Raw genomic sequence first — 19,386 nt, 5'->3', positions numbered from 1 at the left:
TCTGAAAGGTAATTCAATTTTCAAAGTGCTTTACTGCCCCCCCCCCTTTAAGCTTTCAATAAGCAGAACAATTGCAAAATCCTCATTTTATCAGAATAGTTGTCATACATTTTATACGATTTGGCAACAATATTCTCTTGAAGGGAGGGCAGAAAAAAATGTTAAAAATTGCAAAACAGACACGCAGCCAGCAGCCTCGGAAACACTTTCCACGTCAATCTGCTAAGGGATGTTGCTACTGCTCACAAGCAACCTACATATAGAACAGGGGTACCCAACCTCCGGGCTGTAGCCCTTTGAGAACCGGGGTGCACAAGTAGCGGGCGAAGCTCAATTTGCGCAAGAGGCACGGTCGCACGCCCACTGCTTGCGCGGAACCATTCCCTCTCCCCACCACCGCCGCCACTACCAGTCCGCAGAGCCAGAAAGGTTGGGGATTGTTGATATAGAGCAGGGGTGTTAAACTGCTGGCCTGTGGGCCAATTGCATCATGCAGAGGTCACGCCCACCCCAGCTCTGGCAATGCAAAAAAAGTCGCAATACATCGCGACACGTCACGTGACACGGCAAATTTGACGCCCGTGATATAGAGGATGGAATATGTTTCCCAAGCTCATCCCTTGCAGTGACACACACAAACACAGAGCACATATAACTTCCACTCCATCGGTGGAAAGAGACAACCATGACCTTGACACACTTAAGACCTCTGACATTCCTCAAGTTAAGGATTAGATACACTTTTTATACACTTAACACTTGATTTACATGTAGGCCTCAACTTAGAACCATTGGTTCAGTGACCATTTGAAGTTACAAAAAGCACTGAAAAAAGTGACTTATAATCATTGTTAACACTCACAACTATTACACCATATCCATGGTCAAGTAATCAAAATTTGGACGCTTGGCATGTATTTATGACAGCTGCAATTTCTCTTCTGACGATGGGGACGCCAGATTCAGTTAACAACTGTGTTGCTAATTTAACAACTGCAGGGATTCCCCTAACTGTGACAAGTAAGATCATAAAATGGGACAAAACTCACTTAAAAACTGTCTTGCTTAGCAATGGAAATTTTAGGCTCAACTATAGTCATATGTGGAGGACTACCTGTACATGCTCATCTGTTGTGAAGAAGAGGAAGAAGATATCTGAGTGCACATTCTTGGCATATATATAGAAAGCACACAAAGTCCTCTCAGGGAAAAATCGAAACTGACCTTTAGATATTTTCAGCTATTAAACTTTCCTTATACTTTTAGATTTTAAAAACTAATTTCATTTCATCTCATTTCTAGAATAAAACACTGAACCAAAAGGGAGATCTTGACAAAAGGTTGAATTCTGATTGCTCTTATTCATAAATTATAAAACACTGTAAATCAGATGTAATCCATTATGTGGAATAGCTCCCGACTTGTAGGGAGTGAAAATTCTTTTTGTTTCTTCTCTGTTCAGTTTCTACTTCTTCAGTTGAGCATTTGACCAAATCTAGAACATTATTTTGAAAGCCGACAAAGATTTTTCCATGATTCTTTGTACAACTGATGCACTTACACTATCAAAGATAACTGCTAAATTAAGAAGGCTCTTTAAGCGCAAGCCACATATGGCAGAAAATAATATCTACTGTTAATTACACTACAAGGTCAGAACTGCAGAATTTGGGTAGGGCTGTCAGTGCCACTGCCGCAAGGTGAGACCATGGAAAAGATACCCCCCAAAAATAAGACCCGATGCCTCTTTTGGAGGCAAAAGAAAAAAAAAGACCAGGTCTTATTTTCGGAGAAACACGGTACTATATGTTTGCTTTTACTGTCTGAAGCTTTTTTCAAAACCTAGGCCCCAATTCTAATATAGATGTCAACGCTGCTAACATCGGATGTTCTTGCTTTGACAACATATGGAGATGCAGCCATTTTCCTTCTTATGTTTTACTCTTAGAATTAGAGTTAAAATTAGATGATACTGGGGAGGAGGAGGAGGAGGAATGTGCATGGGAGTTTAGTTAGACATAACAATATTGTAACTAGGGTGAGAACCAAGGTTTTTTGAAATAAGAGATGATAAGAAATGGCTGTTAAAGAACTGGAGGGAAAGCCTGCATTTCAAACTAATTGGAGAATGTGATTTATGACTGTTAATTAGAGGAGGGAATTGTGCTTTGATACTTGTGCTCAGGGGAGGGGAATTCAGATTCTGGCTTTGCCTATGTACCTGGCGATGCTATGCTGTTTGAATAAAGATTCTTTAAGGTAAACAATGCCTCAAAGTTCTTTGAAGAGTTTCATCTGTCGGAACCATGACAATAGCATTTAATTTCAGCATACTGTTTTTCTCTCGTATCTTTTCTGATTATTCTGAGCAATTTAATGCCAAGTTAAAAGGAAGCAATGTATATTTTAACATTTATTTGGACAAGTTAACAAAACCCCACATCTTCAAAGGAGAGAAAAAAGAACCAAACAGTTTCCTGAAGTTCCTCATCTTGTAAAATACGAGAGTGTTAGTACCTTTCCCAATATTCCTGGGCGGCAAGGGAGGTGCATTGGTAACAGGTGCTGCAGGCTGAGCGGGAGGTGGGCTGCTACTGAGGACAGCTCCATAGGTCTCATTTTGCAATAGGCTTGGCATGAAACCTCTCTGTTTGTCCTTGGCTACATTGGCAGCATCTCTTGCCAGAGATGCGACATTAGGCTGAAGCTGGCTTGATCCTAGCTGATAGAAACTCACAGGTCTGTCCTCTCTTCGACTGGGGCTGGCTTGCTGTAAAAAAGAAGAATCCAAAAGAGAGCCCTACTGTCAAATATTTTGTTCTAAATAATACTAGACGGGAAGTATTGCAGATCGGGCATCCTTTCACAATACTGTAACTAAGACGTTAATTTTAAATACTAGCAGTCCCCAACTTACAACAGTTCGTTTAGTGACCGTTCAAAGTTACAATGACACTGAAAAAATGTGATATATGACCGTTTTTCAAGTTACAATCTTTTCAAATGCAATAATAATACAAAGACTAAACTAAAGGTGATACATTTATTAATGGTAATAAATCAAACAGCTTATATATTAGAGTAGCTAATTTCAATTTTGTGTCTATGCTATAAGCACAGAACTCTGTTGTGGCATAAGGCAAATGAAGCTGGTAACATTCAATCGTGCCTTCAAAGTTGTGTATTAACAGCCCTTAATCTGATAAATGGGAGCTTGGTGAATGACATACCAACCACAGCAGCAATTTGTGAGTCTGTGACTGTATCATAATTTTGGACAGCAGTCACTCGTGTGTATTGGACAGGAAAAATTGCTTGCTTCTTATTTATTCCTTTATCGCCTGTCTCATTCATAATACAGGTAATCCTCAACTTACAGTCATTAATTTAGTGACTGAAGTTACAACGGCACTAAAAAAAGTAATTTATGACTGTTTCTCACGCTTACAATCATTATAGCATCCCCGGGATTACAAGATTAAAATTCATATGCTTGGCAACTGGCATGTTTTGTTTTTTTTAAAATTGAAAATTTTTAGGTTTTACAAAAAGAAAATATTCCCCTCCCCCACACCCTCCCACCCCTCCCCTACCCTCCCCCAATCTTCCCAGAGCTGAATACAGGCTTAATTAAAAAAAAAAAATTAAAAAAAATCTTGAAACACTTATAAACCATAAACAAATCTAAATACGTTAATTAAACAAATTATAAAATAATTAACAACAATATATAAAAAATACAAGAAGAAAGAAAAGAAAAAACAGAAAAAGAAAAAAAAATAAAAAGAAAAGAAAATATCTAAGAAATATCTTAAACTTTAATTATAAATTATTCAAAAACTAAGTAATATTTTTTTATATCCAACTTATATTGTATGAAATCTATCCATCTTTTCCATACCAGGAGATACTTCTCCTGCGATTGATCTTTCAAGAAAGCCGAAATCTTTGCCATTTCCGCCAAATAAGAAACTTTTAAAAACCGTTCTTGCAATGTAGGCAAAGATTCCTTCTTCCAACATTGCCCTACTAACAACCTGGCCGCTGTAATTAAATTTAACATCAATGTAGTCTCTTTAGTATCACAATCAGAAACAATACCTAACAAAAACAATTGTGGGGTAAATTTTATCCTTCTTCTGAAAATTCTTTGAATAGTCCACCATATTTTAATCCAAAAAGCTTTTATATTTTTACATAACCACCAGATATGGTAATAAGTAGCATCCAAACATCCATGAAAACTCATAAATGTTCCTCTCCACGGAAATCTTTGGTAAAAGGCGAAAGATTTATACGATCTGAAGAGAAACCAGAGTTTCATGCTCTGGCAACTGGCATGTTTTTATGATGGTTGCAGTGTCCCAGGATTATGTGATCACCTTCTGACAAGCAAAGTCCACGGGGAAGACAGATTCACTTAGTAACCGTGTTACTAACTTAACAACTGCAGTGATTCGCTTTACAAGTGTGGCAAGAAAGGTCGTAAAATGGGGCAATGTCTCACTTAACAACTCTCTTGCTTAACAATGAATACTTGGGGCTCAATTATGGGTGTAAGTCGAGGACTACCTGTGGCCTATTACCTGGCAAACTATAGGTATTTATGCGTGCTTCAATCAAATCACAAGTATTCGAATACATACCTGCAGTTTTTCATCCACGTCATCGTCACTTTCATCCAGGTCTTCATGAAGTAACCGCCATTCATATTCTACGTGGACGTGAGAATTAAGCCTTCCAGCCAGAGCCTGAGCAAGCTAAAGACCCAAAGTTAGACTTTAGGGAACCCGGTCCATGTCAGTGACTTAAATTCTGTATCTTTAAACAGACTTGGAGCCAAGTTATTTTCTATCCCTTTCTTTTTTAAGTGCAAAATTATGTAGAAGATATTTGAAGAAATTTATAAAAGTTTTGAACGTGAAGACTTACTTACAGACCAAATAAAAAACATCCAATTGAGGGACCCTAATATTATTTAAATACCATTATGTGACACTAATTATGTACTGTGATTCAAATGCACTACCTTCAGATAAGGTTGTGTATATATGGAAGGGACTGTCCAAAGATATAATGGTTTACACATCTTGTGCCACTTCGGCTAATGTAAGGAAGAACAGGCTATACATTATATATAAATCAAAATCTTACCAGCTCTTCACAGTGTGCATGCTTTAACCGTTTAGCTATATCAAGTGGTGTTTCTCCAGCTTCATTTGCTACAAATCAATGAAAGGAAAAGTTGGTTTGCAACTTTATGTTACTAAAAATACAATATAAGTAGCTTACAAAATGAAAATAATATTAGGAACAGTCCAGCCAAAGACAGACATATTAGTTGCTACATATTTTAATTTGCTTTATTTAACATGGTGGCTCTATATATTTTGGGATGCACCTCTTACAGTATATCCCTTCATCAGAGGTCATATTGGATGAAAATTAAGGGAACCAAACTATAAGACATATGCTGGGACACTGAGGGGTAGGGAGTTAATTTACCCATGGGACTAGTTCAGGTTCAGTGCAGAATGTCCACGTTACAAAATATGATAATGAATTGAACATTCTTCTCACTTTATAGTCATATATTACTGTCTGATTCCTGTGACATTGGGTATGAGGCCACATAAAATATAAAATATATTTTTATAACCATTGACTTAGCGTTCAAATTTTCTATAAATTTAAACATATGGCTCAATAATATGTATTTATGTGTGTTCCCGTGTGTAGGATTTAGAGAGTGTATTAGAAAGAGAACATAAACAGCAACAAATTTACCTCAGACCTTTATGTTCCTAACACCAAAGAGTACCCCTTTTTCTCTTTACCTATTTCAATTGAAGCCTTCCCTCTCAGAAGCAGTTTGAGGCACTCCACATTATCTGTTAAGCAGCAGTAATGCAGAGCTGTGCTGCCTTTACACGTCTGCTTGTCAAGATTGCCACTGCACAAGAGAAGAGAGAACAAACTTATTTGGCACAAATAGTATAGAAGGTTCTCCAAAGCTTGCTTGGTTTGAGTTATTTAGACAGTTGTTTCCATCAAACTTAACAACAGTGTTTACTGAAAGGGTCCTTTCTTCATTTTTGAGTAATGAAACCGATATCAAACAAGTGTTTAGTCATGAATGGCCCACCTGTTCTGTACCAAGAAGTCAACTATGTGAAGTGAAGTCCGATCTACCGATCGCACTGCAAGATGAAGGGCAGTTTCATCTTGTTCCTGAAAAAAAAAAAAAAAAAAAGCCTTCTAACCAGTGCCAAGCAAAACATTTTTAAAAATAAGTTTTGGGTCTATGATTTATTGTTGAACCATACAGTTTTGGCCACTGTACTCAAATTTAGCTTTCATAATTATTTGAAAGCCAAATTTGAGTACAGTGGCCAAAATTAAGGAGATAATGCAAAATTAGGAGGCATCCTCTGCTTAGTTTCCTTTGGGTTACCCTGGGTCTATTTTAGAGGATAAGCCGCTTGATCTCAGAAATTCTTATTCTGCTCTAATGCAGGGGTGTCAAACTGCCGGCCGATGGGCCGGATGCATCATGCCGAAACCACACCCACCGCATTGCCAGCAATGGAGAAAAAGTCACGATACATCACAACACGTCATGTGACATTGCGAGTTTGACATCCCTGCTCTAAAGGAGTTTATTAACAGATATGGAAGGTCAGGTTTTCCACAATCACATTTTTTTAAAATGCCATCTCTGCTACCTAAATGTGATCTAGGTACTAGCAAGGCTCAATTTATAAATTAAATGGTTGTGCTAGAAAGTAGTGTTTGATTTGTAAGCTAAACAAAAAAGAGAGTTCACCCAATTACCACAACACTGTATATGAGAACCAGTATGGTAATCGTGGTGACAGTGTCTGCCTAGAAACTAGGAGATGGTGAGTTCTAATCCTCCTTTAGGCATGAAAGCTGTGGGACTTTGGACCAATTACTCTCTCTCAGCCCCACCCACCTCATAGGGATAAAAATATAGTAAGTGGACAGTTTGGATTGAAAAACAAGAAAACTGATTAATCACCGTGCATTATATAGTCATATGCAAGGAAGGATCTTTAAATTGATTGAAAGGGTAGTGGTGCTAGGAAGAGTTGGGAGCCTCTGGTTGAGGATAATTAACAAATTTAATGAATCATAATCCTAAACTATTAATATTCCAGATCATCTCTACATTTCAAGATCAGGGCAAACATCAGAGTGGCCAAGATTAGTCATGTTCAATCTAGAATACACTCTGCCCTTCAACATAGTTCTATCCCATTCTATAAATGGTCAGAACATTACTTCAAAGCCCAGGCAAAAATTAGTATGCACTTTCATTCTCATTTCTCCCAAGACAGGATGTACACATTTGCGTATCCATTTTTCCTGATACATAAAACAATGTTTGGAAATGTTTTCTATACAGACTTATTCACAAAACTGCACTAATGGTTCTTAAAATGCTGAATGGTTCAGCATCCAAGAAAGCTGAAATTTAATTTCAAATGCAAACAACAAAATTCATGCCTAACCCAATGAACTATACACGATACCTATCCATTTGGAGAAGGATATAATATAATATGTAACATTATTTACAATGTTTTATATTGTAATATTAAAAGCTACCAAATTAATATAGATGAGCTGAATTGTTTAAACAAAAACATGGGTATAATGGACACATAAGAATAGCAAGTGTTAGTTGGATATTACCATCTGAATAACTTAGCTTTATAGGAAAGGACAAAGAAGAATGTTTTGTGATGGTGTTGCTCAGCTGTAGCCATAGAAGACACAGAATCCAGAATAGTATTTAGCCAATTAATCTCCTTTCAGTGCAAGAATAAACAATAGAAATAAATATCACTGTGCTATTATTCTCCTATGTTAATCTGAGACTTGGTGTAGGGTTAATGGTATTCTTTAACATATATTCAATCAATACAATATACATTTTACACACACATCCAAACTGAGTTCCTTAACTCCCTAGCAGTACCTACACTGTTTTCCTACAGGCAGTATTGTGTGAGGATTCCCTATGTTTACTTATCAGAGACACGGTTACTGCAGATGGGAAGGGAAGGGAGGCCCAAAACAATAACTCGGAAAAGTGTCAACATTGACGAGAAGGTGCCATAGAATCTACATCCACTCCATAAAGTTGGATCTTAAAAGTTATACTTGTCATGCTCTTGGGGGGGGGGGCGGAGAGCAATATTTATGATTAGGTTTCAGTATGTGTTCAGTCCTCTCCAGAGAAAATATTTCTATTATGAGGACCCAAATTGTTGGGGCCAATATGCTGACTTTGTAAACTGCTTAGAGAGGGCTGTAAAGCACTGTGAAGTAGTATATAAGGCAATGTGCTAGTGTTAGTGCTAATTTTCACACTTCTGTTTAAAATCCTTAGTAACAAATGGAAGGACTGTTCTTTTATTCTTTTAAAAATTAACACAGAAAGAGTGGTAGTGAGTGAAATATATTTGCAAAATTAGAAACACCTAACAGAATAACAGAGTTGGAAGGGACCTTAGAGGTCTTCTAGTCCAACCCCCCCCCCTCAAGCAGGAAACCCTGGACTGGCTGCCCAGTCTCTTCTTAAAAACCTCCAGTGTTGGAGCATCCACAACCTCTGGAGGCAAGTCATTCCACTGATTAATTGTTCTAATTGTCAGGAAATTTCTCCTTAATTCTAGGCTGGTCTTCTCCTTGTTTAGTTTTCATCCATTATTTCTTTGCTTCTTCTGTTCTAATTTCTACAAATAGAGCATTGGTGTTCAAAACGTGATTAACAGAAGGTTTCTGTACATACATGACCATTTGCTAATGGAATTTTCTCCGTTAGGTCCACCCCGTCAGCGTACACTTGAACAAGTCCAAAAATATCTCTTGCTCTGACGGCTTCACAAAGGTTTTGTAGCTTAGTCACATTGTCAGTGTATTTTTTCCTTGCATATTTTCTTTCAATATATTTGGCATTAATATAATCTTTTCTAGCATTCCTGAAATGAGATATGGCATACACTGTAAAATGGTGCATCATGAACAGCTGAAATACTTGTTCTGCAAAATATATAATGATATTAACTCTAATAAAAAATGCCTCATGTAAACATCATGGATTTTTATCTGCAGCACTGTAATGACTTTTCCTCCTCTGACACATCTGTGAATGTGTTGTAGTTGTTGAGCAGTGATTTATCCGTTGGAAAACAATGATCCAAATATGTGGCTAAAAATGCCTGCAAATGTTTTTTCATTTCCCCAGCTATTTAAAACAACTGATAATCAATTCAACAAAAATGTTCCCTAATTATTCAAGGGAGATTTTTCTAGACTGAATTTAGAAAAAAAAAAACATTGCTCTAATGCTCTTTTTTAGTTGAAGTCTGTTAAGTCTTGAAAGTTTAACAGTTTACTGTTAATATGAGATTAACTGAAAATCTGCTACAAATCCAGAATCGCCATGGTTGCACACTAGCAAGGGAATTCTGGGAGTTGAAATCCACATCTCTTGAAATTGCAAAGTTTGAACAACACTGCCCTAAAGCTTCCCATGTCCAAAATGTGCTATAGAAAGCTCCTTAGCTCTCCTGAACTGATTTTGAATGTGGAAGGGATGCTGAAGTCATTACAAGAATAAGGGAAATTCTCTCAGCATATCATCCAATCCCAGTTGGCATGGGCAAAATCCAACAAAATTCTGCTTCTAAAATAGACTTTCTGTTCTCCCGCCCACAAATGCAATCTCCTGTGCGTGCTCAGACTTTGAAGACACTATACCTGCAAAGTGGAAAAGGAAATTCTGTCAGAAAAAAAATGGACCAAAGTGATCTTAAGATTGCCAGGTGACCATTTATAGATTCCTAGAGGGGAAAAAAAATCCCCCTCTCCTTGACACATCAGAATTTTTCAGCAATTAACAGAATCTTATTTCCAAGTTAGTTTTCATACTAGAGCTTAATTGCTATTTTAATATCTTGCATGATGCCTTGGGGAAGAGCTAATTATTGGCTTTGGTTTATACCATTAACCAACAGTTTATACCATTAACCAACAGTTATTACTAGCCGTTATTACAAGTATCACGTGACAATTAGTAGTAAATAATTATAGAAATTGCACAGGATTCAAGAACTTCACGTTTCTTTTTAAAATAGTTTTGTGTGTTCAGATTGCAAATGGAGTTAGGCTTGAAAGCAGCTGGAGTAAGATCAGATGTCCCAATTCTTGGTTCATCTCTGTATGACTTAAAGACATGAACAGAACCTCTGAAAATGACCAATTTTCTCTTTTAGCTTTTCAGATCCAGAAGAGCCAAAAGAAACATCACTTTTAAGAGATTGCCCTTGAATCGCTAAGTCAGAACTCATATTAACTTTAATTCACGCATTAAGCCACAACCAACACATGTATCACTCTGAACTTTCCATCTTTCATACTTACATATCGCTGCTTGGATTGGGTTTGACTAGTTCATCTGCTGGCAGACAAAATTCCATAATCTCATTAAATCCTGCATTCCCAATATTCTTAGCAAGCTATTAAGAAAAATGTCAACAAATTATGTGAATGAACCCAGTGGCTACTTAAACCAATACCTTCAATCTGAGGCATCAAAAAACCTGAACATTTAAATTTTCCAGTTATAAATTTTACTTTATAAGCCGTATTTTTTTAACATTTCAATCAAACAAGCTAAATTAAACAAAAGCCCAATATTACCTCTCCAGGTTTATTTGAAAATAGCATTGCTATACAGTGGAATTTCAGTTTTCTAAATCTCAATAAAATGACCTTTATACACAATGGACCAAGTTCATTTGCAATTTACATCATTTGCGTAATAATATCATCACAAAACTGAGTGATACCCACAAATATAATCTGTATTACTGCAAAGAGGAAAGTCCACTTTCCTGTACCAGACTTTTGTGAGGTATAGACATTCTCTTTCTCCAATTATCTGTTAAAGTGGCATTTTAAGAAAATATGTTTATTTTAATGTAATGCAGATGTTTTAAGGTGACATTTAATTATATAGCTTAAATCCCAAAGCTGAAGGTGTTTGCAATATATGTGTAAATGGATTTTCTCTTCTTCCCAGTTCTTCCAGCCTTCTGTAGCTACATAGTAGAAATTCAGTGGATTTATAGTAGGGAAAACCACTTTAGTGTGTTTTCTTCTCTGATAGAAGCTTGCTATGGGATGAATCCTACAAAAAGAGAAGACACTTTCACAGGGTTTTTTTTTTAATAGAAATATCTTTAATTTACCAGCAATTCAGATGTACCCAGCACATCTAATGTAAGTGACTGCATTCTGGAATAGTGAACACCAAGTTCTCGGTGTATTCCTGAACATTCAATGCAAGTCAAAATGCCCAAATTTGTTGAGAGCCATGTTGGATCTAGAAGAGAGAAAGGTATTAACAGCAATTACTCCACTATTGGACGGGGTACTGAAACCATCTGTTCAAGAGACTTCTAACTCAGTTCTACTGGCAGCAATTAGACTGTTTTATTCATAGAAATGAAAATTCTGTAAGGGCTATTTCATCATGAAGTACTTGAATTTATATATAAACACAAAGAAGTTAAATAACAATAAAGGGCCTATTCGTAATTAGTTCCCCCCACACACATGATTCTTAAACTTAATTTTAATTAAACTGCCCAAAAGATGATATAATTTTTCCTAAGTATCTCTTTGTTTCCCTAAAACATCCTTGTTTGCCCTTGTCTTGTGAGTTCTCGGAAAAGTATTTCATCCTACAGTATTTGTTTGTTTACTAAGTCCTTGAGCTGCATGCTGGGGATCCAGGCATTGTTTTCATCACTGCTTCCTGCTTAGACGGAAGAAGGGAAAAGACAGTAATTTTATGAGATTTTAAAGTCACCTTGTGCTCCACAGTCACAACACATGTCATTTCCAGACATTCTTTGCACATCAGATATTATTTCTTTTGTCAGTTCTTGGACAATGTTGTTTTCTCCTGTGTTATCATCACCTTTGAAGGCATTGTTTAAAGCTTCTTCTTTACTATTCTGCAGTACAGATATCCAACTTGAAAAATAAAAACATATATTATGGCATGACATGGAACTGACAGTTTGCTACTATCCTCCCAGAATGAAATTTAAATAAAGACAGAAGTTTTCAAAGGTTGAGGCTAGGCTACAAAATAAAATAACAGAGAATAGATAAATTGCTTTCAAGCCACTTTTGTAGGGACGGATTAGAAATCACATGAAAAGAAACAGAGAAATAGGAAATACATTATAAAACCTGGAAATATCTCTGAAATGAGATCATAAGCACAGCTGCAGTTTCAGTTAGTGACAGGTTCACTTAATGAACAAGATACAGGTCGCAAAATGAGGACTACCTATAATATTAATGCAACTTACATTTGACAGTCCTGTTCATCCTCTGCTTGGAAATGATACGTTCTGTCATCTATAAAATAATAAAATTTATCATTGTTCTATGTATTTATTTTTACAAATAAATATGTATGTTATTTATTCAAATTACATATTTTAATGAACACTTAATTGACTCACTTATTAAAAACTGATCTCATAATTGTATTTAAATCACTGCCCTGTGATATGTTAAACAGGATTAAAATTAATAAGAACCTTCAAGTATAGGATTAAGCAATCTGGAGGCTATTTGTTCTGCTACCATTTCATATATAAAAGCAAGTATTTTTTTTTTTTAATCTCACTCAGTCAGCACTAGCTAGAATAAACAGAGATTAGTACACATTTTACAAGTCATTCTCAATAACATGTTGATTATTTTCCATCCTGTTTCCCATATATCTGGAATATAAGTATTTTGGGCCCAAGAAGAAGCACTCCCATAACAATACAAGTAGTCCTCGACTTACAACAGTTCAAAGTTACAACCACACTGAAAAATGCGACTTATGACCATTTTTCAGTTACAACCTTTGCAGCATCCCCATGATCATGTGATCAAAATTCAGATGCTTGGGAACTGGTTCATACTTATGACCGTTGCAGTGTCCCAGGGTCAAGAGATCCCCTTTTGTGACTTTCCGACAAGCAAAGTCAGTGGGGAAGCCAGAATCACTTAACAACCGGATTCCTAACTTATCAGCCACAGTGATTCACTTAACAACAGTGGCCAAAAAGGTCGTAAAATGGGGCAGAACTCACTTAACAAATGTCTCACTTAACAACATCAATCTTGGGCTCAATTGTGGTCGTAAGTCGAGGACTACTTGTAGTTATTAGTAATAACTGTCTTGCCAGGCATTACTGTGGTTTTCTTACCTAAATGGATATTTGTTTAGATCAGTTATACTGTCCTTTCTTTTCATAAAGTTCCTTCTAACTCACTTGAAACATTTTTTTTTAAATCCATTTTTACTATCAAGCTTGACTGTCAGTGGATGGTAGTCCCCAGTCTTGCAACTAAAGTAATATCAAATGTCCAGCAAACCAAACATCCCATTCCTCTTCAGAAATTCCAACATATGAACTTCCCAGTTCCGTATCAAGCATCTGGGTTAAATAAGTGGAGAACACAATAAAAACAACACTGTTTGCAGTATCTATCCTCCTCACAAACAAACATCATATGGGTAATGCCTTCCAAAAGGAAACTGTGCATCTTTTAATCCTTTATTTTTTATAAACAATGCAGGGGGGGGGACATAATACTACTTCTCCTATTTTCCCCACCACTGCTATCTTTGAGGTGAACTGGGCTGAGAGCAACACATCAAAGTCACTCAGCTGGCTTTCAATGCTTAACGTAGGATTAGAACTCCTGGTTTCTAGCCTGGTGCCTTAACCACTAGACCAGGGGTAGGCAACCTTGGCTCTTTTATGACTCGTGGACTTTAACTCCCAGAATTCCTGAGCCAGCCATGCTGAGGGGAAAGGGAGAGGTTTCCAAGCTGAGCCATGCTGGCTCAGGAATTCTGGGAGTTGAAGTCCACGAGTCATAAAAGAGCCAAGGTTGCCTACCCCTGCACTAGACCAAGCTGGCTCTCCTAGGCCTTGAAGGAGGATCCTTAAGAAGCTGCTATTGAACCCAATCATCTTGGGCATTTTTTGTCTAATCTCCAACCTTCCCATTTTAGGAAGGTTGTTGAGAAAGTGGTTGGGCTTTAGCAAAAGAGGATCCTGGGTGAATAATAATGCCCTACAAATAAGGCTAGAATGTAGATAAGGTGTCTATCTTTGTGCTCCTTGATTTCTCAGCAGTTTTCAACACCACTTATTCTTGTACCAGCTTTGACACTTGGGAGGAGGAGACACTGTGCTGCAGTGGTTCTCTTTTCTTTGTGACTGACTCCAGTCAACATTATCAGAGGGGGAGAGAACGAGTCCATGAACTCTCACATGCAGGATGCTACAAGTTTTTATATTCTCACCCCTTTTGCTCAACACCTCCATGCAATTTCTGAATGAGGTCATTAATTCAAAGTTAAGTATCATCAGTATGCTGATGATATACTAATTCCACAGTAGATATAGAAAGTCTACATGCCCCTGTTAAAATGCCAGGCTTCTGAGATGCAAAAAAATCAGACCAAGCTAAATCTCTTCAGGATTTTTTTTCACCTTTAATATAACATATAAGGTGTACATAGTGACAGATTTTATCTTCCTGGGCTCCAAGATCACCACAGATGGGGACTGCAGCCAAGAAATTAAAAGACGCTTGCTCCTGGGGAGGAAAGCTATGGCAAATCTAGACAGCATACTAAACAGCAGAGACATCACCCTGCCAACAAAAGTACGTATAGTCCAGGCCATGGTTTTCCCAGTTGCAATGTATGGCTGTGAAAGTTAGGCCATAAGAAAGGCTGAGTGCAAAAGAATTGAGGCCTTTGAACTATGGTGCTGGAGAAGACTCCTGTGAGTCCCCTGGACTGCAAGGCGATCAAATCAGTCAGTCCTAGAGGAGATCAACCCTGACTGCTGTTTAGAAGGCCAGATCCTGAAGTTGAAACTCAAGTACTTTGGCCACCTAATGAGAAGGAAGGACTCACTGGAGAAGGGCCTAATGCTGGGAAAGATTGAGGGCAATGGAAGAATGGGACAACAGAGAATGAGGTGGTTGGATGGAGTAATTGAAGCAGTAGGCGTGAACTTAAATGGACTCCAAAAGATGGTAGAGGACAGGAAGGCCTGGAGGAACAGTTTCCATGGGTTGGACACGACTTCGCAACTAACAACATAAGGTGTACAATTCAATTGAAAAACAAACTGAAATATTTTAGGGAGCAACTGTACATCTTAGACCCATCTAATGCTGTCAAGGTTCTGTGCCAGGAGCTGGAGACTAGATCTGGCTGGGGAAGAACTGACTCCAGCTCACCCTAAAAAGGCCGAGTGGCTGTGGATACTTGACTGCACTGGGTCTAGGGATCTTCTACCTTTGGGTCTTGGATGGGGTCACGCTTCCCAATTTGAGACTGGTGTGCACAATGAGGGTAGTGTTGCAGAGTGCATTACAGGAATCTGTTTGTGAGATGACTAAGGCATGAATGATGAATGGACCTCCAGGCCCAGGATGGGAAATACAGTAGATGTACCTCTGTTTGAAGAGCAGGTGGTAGCTGTGGGCAAAGGGGCCTTTGCAGAGGTGCCTCTACTGTATTTCCCTTCCTGGACCAGGAGGTCCTCCCATCTTTCATGCCTGAAGTCATCTCACAAACAGATTCCTATAATGCACTCTGCTCTTGATAACCACTTATTTATTTATTTATGAGACTTATATACCGCTTTAAGCGCAAGCACTCTCTAAGCGGTGTACACCAGTAAGCAATGTGTATGTGTGTGTGTGTGTGTGTGTGTGTGTGTGTGTATATGTATGTATGTATGTATGTGGGTAGGTCTTTGGTTGTTCGGGTTTTCTCCCGCGTAAAATTGGAAGTGCCAAGACACTTCCAATTTTACGCGGGAGAAAACCCGAACAACCAAAGACCTACATACAAATACCCGTATATATATATTTACATTGCCCCCAACAATCTGGGTCCTCATTTTACCTACCTCGGAAGGATGGAAGGCTGAGTCAACCTTGAGCCGGTGAGATTTGAACCGCTGACCTGCTGAACACAGTCAGCTAAAGTGGCCTGCAGTACTGCACTCTAACTGCTGCGCCACCTTGGCTCATATAGGGTAGGGATGAAAAAAAGATTTCTTGCAAAAGCAAAATAAGGTGACTGAACAGCAAGGGAAAGTTTCCCAAGCACTAAATAACAGAATGAGTTAACGGGGCCAACATATATCTTTCTTTTAATCACATTTACAAACTGTCTTAAAGATAAGTTCATATAAATCTTCCACCCATCCCCACTCCGAAAAAAAAGAAGAAAAAAGGAGAAGAAGAGACATGTAAATATCAGCAAGTAACGAAGGATCAGAATGTCTGCAGCCAGTGAGGGAAATTTCAGGAATCAACAGAAACAGGTTGGGATGGAAGGGAATAATGAATAAGATAAATATTTTAGCTCATTAAGGGAATAAAGGGTTTAAATTGATACAGGCAGTCAATGACTTATAACCAGTTGCTTAGCGAATGTTTTAACTTATGACAGACCCACCCAAAAGTACTTATTGAAGTTCTGACATTGCCTCCTCTCCAGTCATATGATTGCATTTTGGGTGCTTGGCAACTTGTCCGCATTTACCGTCATTTGCACTGCCCCATGGTCATGTGACTGCGATTTTCAGTGGTTTCTGGTAAAAAATGCACACAGCGAACAATGGGTTCAATTAACAACTGTGGCATTCCTCAACAATCCCATGAAAAAGGTTGTAAAATCAGATCCAGCAATACCGTGAATCATTTTACGACCATCACAATTTACAACTGTAATTGCCAGGCTCAATTACCATCATAATTCGAGGACTATCTGTATTTTTTTAAAAAAAAAAAAGTTTCAGAACATGTAATGGTAAGTACATAGTACTATTAGCACTCCTAAACAAATTACAGTATGTCTTTTCTGAGGAGCAGGCAGTTTTGGGAAAAGATACAGTTCCTCTGGCTTCCAGATAGGTGCTAGGTTTATACCCCCACATGCCCAGAAGCACTGCACAACTCTCATAATGAACATCTGTAATGAAGTTATAATGAATGTAGAAAAAGATGTTAGGCATAATCAAACAAAGGGGGAGGGACATAGTTCCAATTCCAAGAGTAAACTCTTGATTTTCAGTTAATAAGATTCAGATGGGTAAGAAAATAAATTATGGCTAAATCCTTTTTTATGCACATTCATTGGAAGCAGACTGACTGCAAGGGCTTTACGTTTAACAATGCAATAAACAAAAACATCCAAGCAATAATCCTAAACAGTTGTAGGACCCACCCTGTTGACTAAATATTTCAGTCCAGAAAAACAGTATTAAAAAGAAAGAAAAGACAGTTAAGTCCTTCTCTTTACATATCACGAAGCAGAATATAGCGAAAGAATAAAGCAATAAAGAAAAGATCACAGGATTGGAAGGATTATAGGAGCTATCTAATCCAACTCCCAGCGATGCAAAATCCACTACACAATTTTCAGTGACCATCTACCCTTTGTTTGAAGACCTTTAGCAAAGGCAAAACCACCACATCATGTGGCAACATGTTCCACTGGATAACAGATCAAACAATTGGGAAGCTAACCTGGAACTGCTTCCTTGGAGCTTTAAGCTATTGATTACATCCAATTCTGGACACTAACTTCCTACTGCTAACCAACTAGACATATGCATAAACAATGTCAAATCTAGCTTCATTTGGGGAGCAACAAACAGTAACCAGAGTAAAAACATAAAAATACAGAAGCTGATGGAGTTGGCAGAGATGGCTAAATTAACTATTTTGATTAAAGAAACGAATATAAATACTTTTGTTTCCATATGGAGACCGCTTCTGGATGTTGTGCTTGAGGTGGAAAAAAAATGAAACTTTGATTTTGGGTTTTACTGATTAGATTGATTTGTTGTTATAGAAATGGCCAGTTTATATTATTATGGAAAAGTTAAAAGTTGAGGTTCGATGTTAATGCTTCATTCTACTGCAACAGAGGAAGTCAAAGTCAATGCCTTTTCTTTTCTTTTTCCCTTCTCCCCCTCACTTTTCTTTCCTCTTTTCCCTCCCCACTGTGTCCTACTCTTTGCTTTTGTATTTTTATATGTTATTCTATAATCTAATAAAATGTACAAACAGCAGAGTAAAAACATAAAAAGAAACTAAGGCAAAACCTTTTGTTAAACTTGGTTGTTCTTGTTCTTATTATTGAGGAGCTATGGAACAATTAAACAGCACTTGTTAAAAAAAAGAATCTAGAGATAAAAAAAATCAATTCTAACTCATGGAAAGAATCTATATGCTCATAGTTTAAGTAGACAAAAATATTTTCTTCAGAAATGAATAAAATAGGTCTTTCTCAACAGCATGTAAACAAATGATTCCATAATGTTTCTGATGTCCAAAATATATCCGCCAACTATTTACTGAATACCCACTTTGAGTGACCAAACAACTGTTTCTTTTCTGACCAAAAAATATACTATCTAAAAGCACATCATCAGCACAGATAAAGCAGCACTAAATCAATCAAAATACAGATGAAAACTGCAAATAAGCACTGTTATGGATACGTGCCAGGATTTCATTGCCCATTTTTCTGTCTCCCTGTTCATCTCTCGCAAGCAAATTTTATCTTTTCCTCCAAAGAAAATTTCAAGAATAATTTAATTTCATATCTCAGTGTATCCTGGCAACAACCATTGTTTCCAAACTTATAATGAGGTCTTGAATTGGGCTTAGATTTGAACTATCCTTAATTATGGCTGTGTTATATTGAGACCATTCCAATTATGAATAAGCAAATAGTGAAGCAAAGATTCATGCACATAAAAGGAGAAGAATAAAAGAAAAGAATCAGCACATCTGTAACATGTACCCAGTCCTCAAAATAATCAACATAGGTTCATGAACAAACCAACATCAACAAAGTATTCAGTAATTCAGAATTTCTTAGAAGGGTTTTTAAAGTGTGTGGACATTATTTTCTTTTTTCCTTGAAAAATGTATTTTACATTTCAATAACTAATCAAATTTTAACCAAAAAAAGGTGTGTGGTCTATCAAGCAGCTTTAGAATATAATGAAGGTGATTCCTAAAAAGCTTCAACGGAACCAAAAATTCCTTAATGCTAACCCCAAGCCGTATTTTAATTTAAAAAAAAACCTGAGGATTGTTATAAATACAATTGTATGTGGAAGTGAATGTATATAGACACAAAATGCTGTTTAAATGTCATTATTTATAGCATCTTATCTCCACAAATCAGTAAAATCCAATGAGCCATCAGAAAAATACCCT

The 19,386-nt window shown here is 37.3% G+C and overlaps 1 protein-coding gene and 1 non-coding gene across 4 annotated transcripts in view; both read right to left on the bottom strand.

Annotated features, from left to right (window-relative positions):
- Positions 1 to 19,386, bottom strand: part of ASAP2 (ArfGAP with SH3 domain, ankyrin repeat and PH domain 2) — a 92,099-nt gene that overhangs the window by 9,083 nt on the left and 63,630 nt on the right. For all 3 annotated transcript variants that reach the window (XM_039331858.1, XM_039331856.1, XM_039331857.1), the window contains 10 exons: positions 12,420 to 12,468; positions 11,909 to 12,075; positions 11,286 to 11,419; positions 10,456 to 10,550; positions 8,822 to 9,011; positions 6,146 to 6,231; positions 5,838 to 5,953; positions 5,155 to 5,222; positions 4,647 to 4,760; positions 2,518 to 2,770 (listed from right to left, as the gene is read on the bottom strand). In XM_039331858.1, coding sequence (XP_039187792.1) covers positions 2,518 to 2,770; positions 4,647 to 4,760; positions 5,155 to 5,222; positions 5,838 to 5,953; positions 6,146 to 6,231; positions 8,822 to 9,011; positions 10,456 to 10,550; positions 11,286 to 11,419; positions 11,909 to 12,075; positions 12,420 to 12,468 — 1,272 coding nt within the window. The remainder of the gene's footprint in view (positions 1 to 2,517; positions 2,771 to 4,646; positions 4,761 to 5,154; positions 5,223 to 5,837; positions 5,954 to 6,145; positions 6,232 to 8,821; positions 9,012 to 10,455; positions 10,551 to 11,285; positions 11,420 to 11,908; positions 12,076 to 12,419; positions 12,469 to 19,386) is intronic.
- On the bottom strand, positions 4,207 to 4,321 carry LOC120302922. Its single transcript, XR_005555281.1, has one exon. It is a non-coding gene; the product is annotated as a U5 spliceosomal RNA (small nuclear RNA).

This window comes from Crotalus tigris, unplaced genomic scaffold (genome assembly GCF_016545835.1).
Source record: "Crotalus tigris isolate CLP2741 ecotype Arizona unplaced genomic scaffold, ASM1654583v1 scf7180000024439.5362192, whole genome shotgun sequence".
Lineage (NCBI taxonomy): Eukaryota > Metazoa > Chordata > Lepidosauria > Squamata > Viperidae > Crotalus > Crotalus tigris.
The sequence above is the reverse complement of the archived record's forward strand: the minus strand, read 5'-3'. Positions and strand labels throughout refer to the sequence as shown.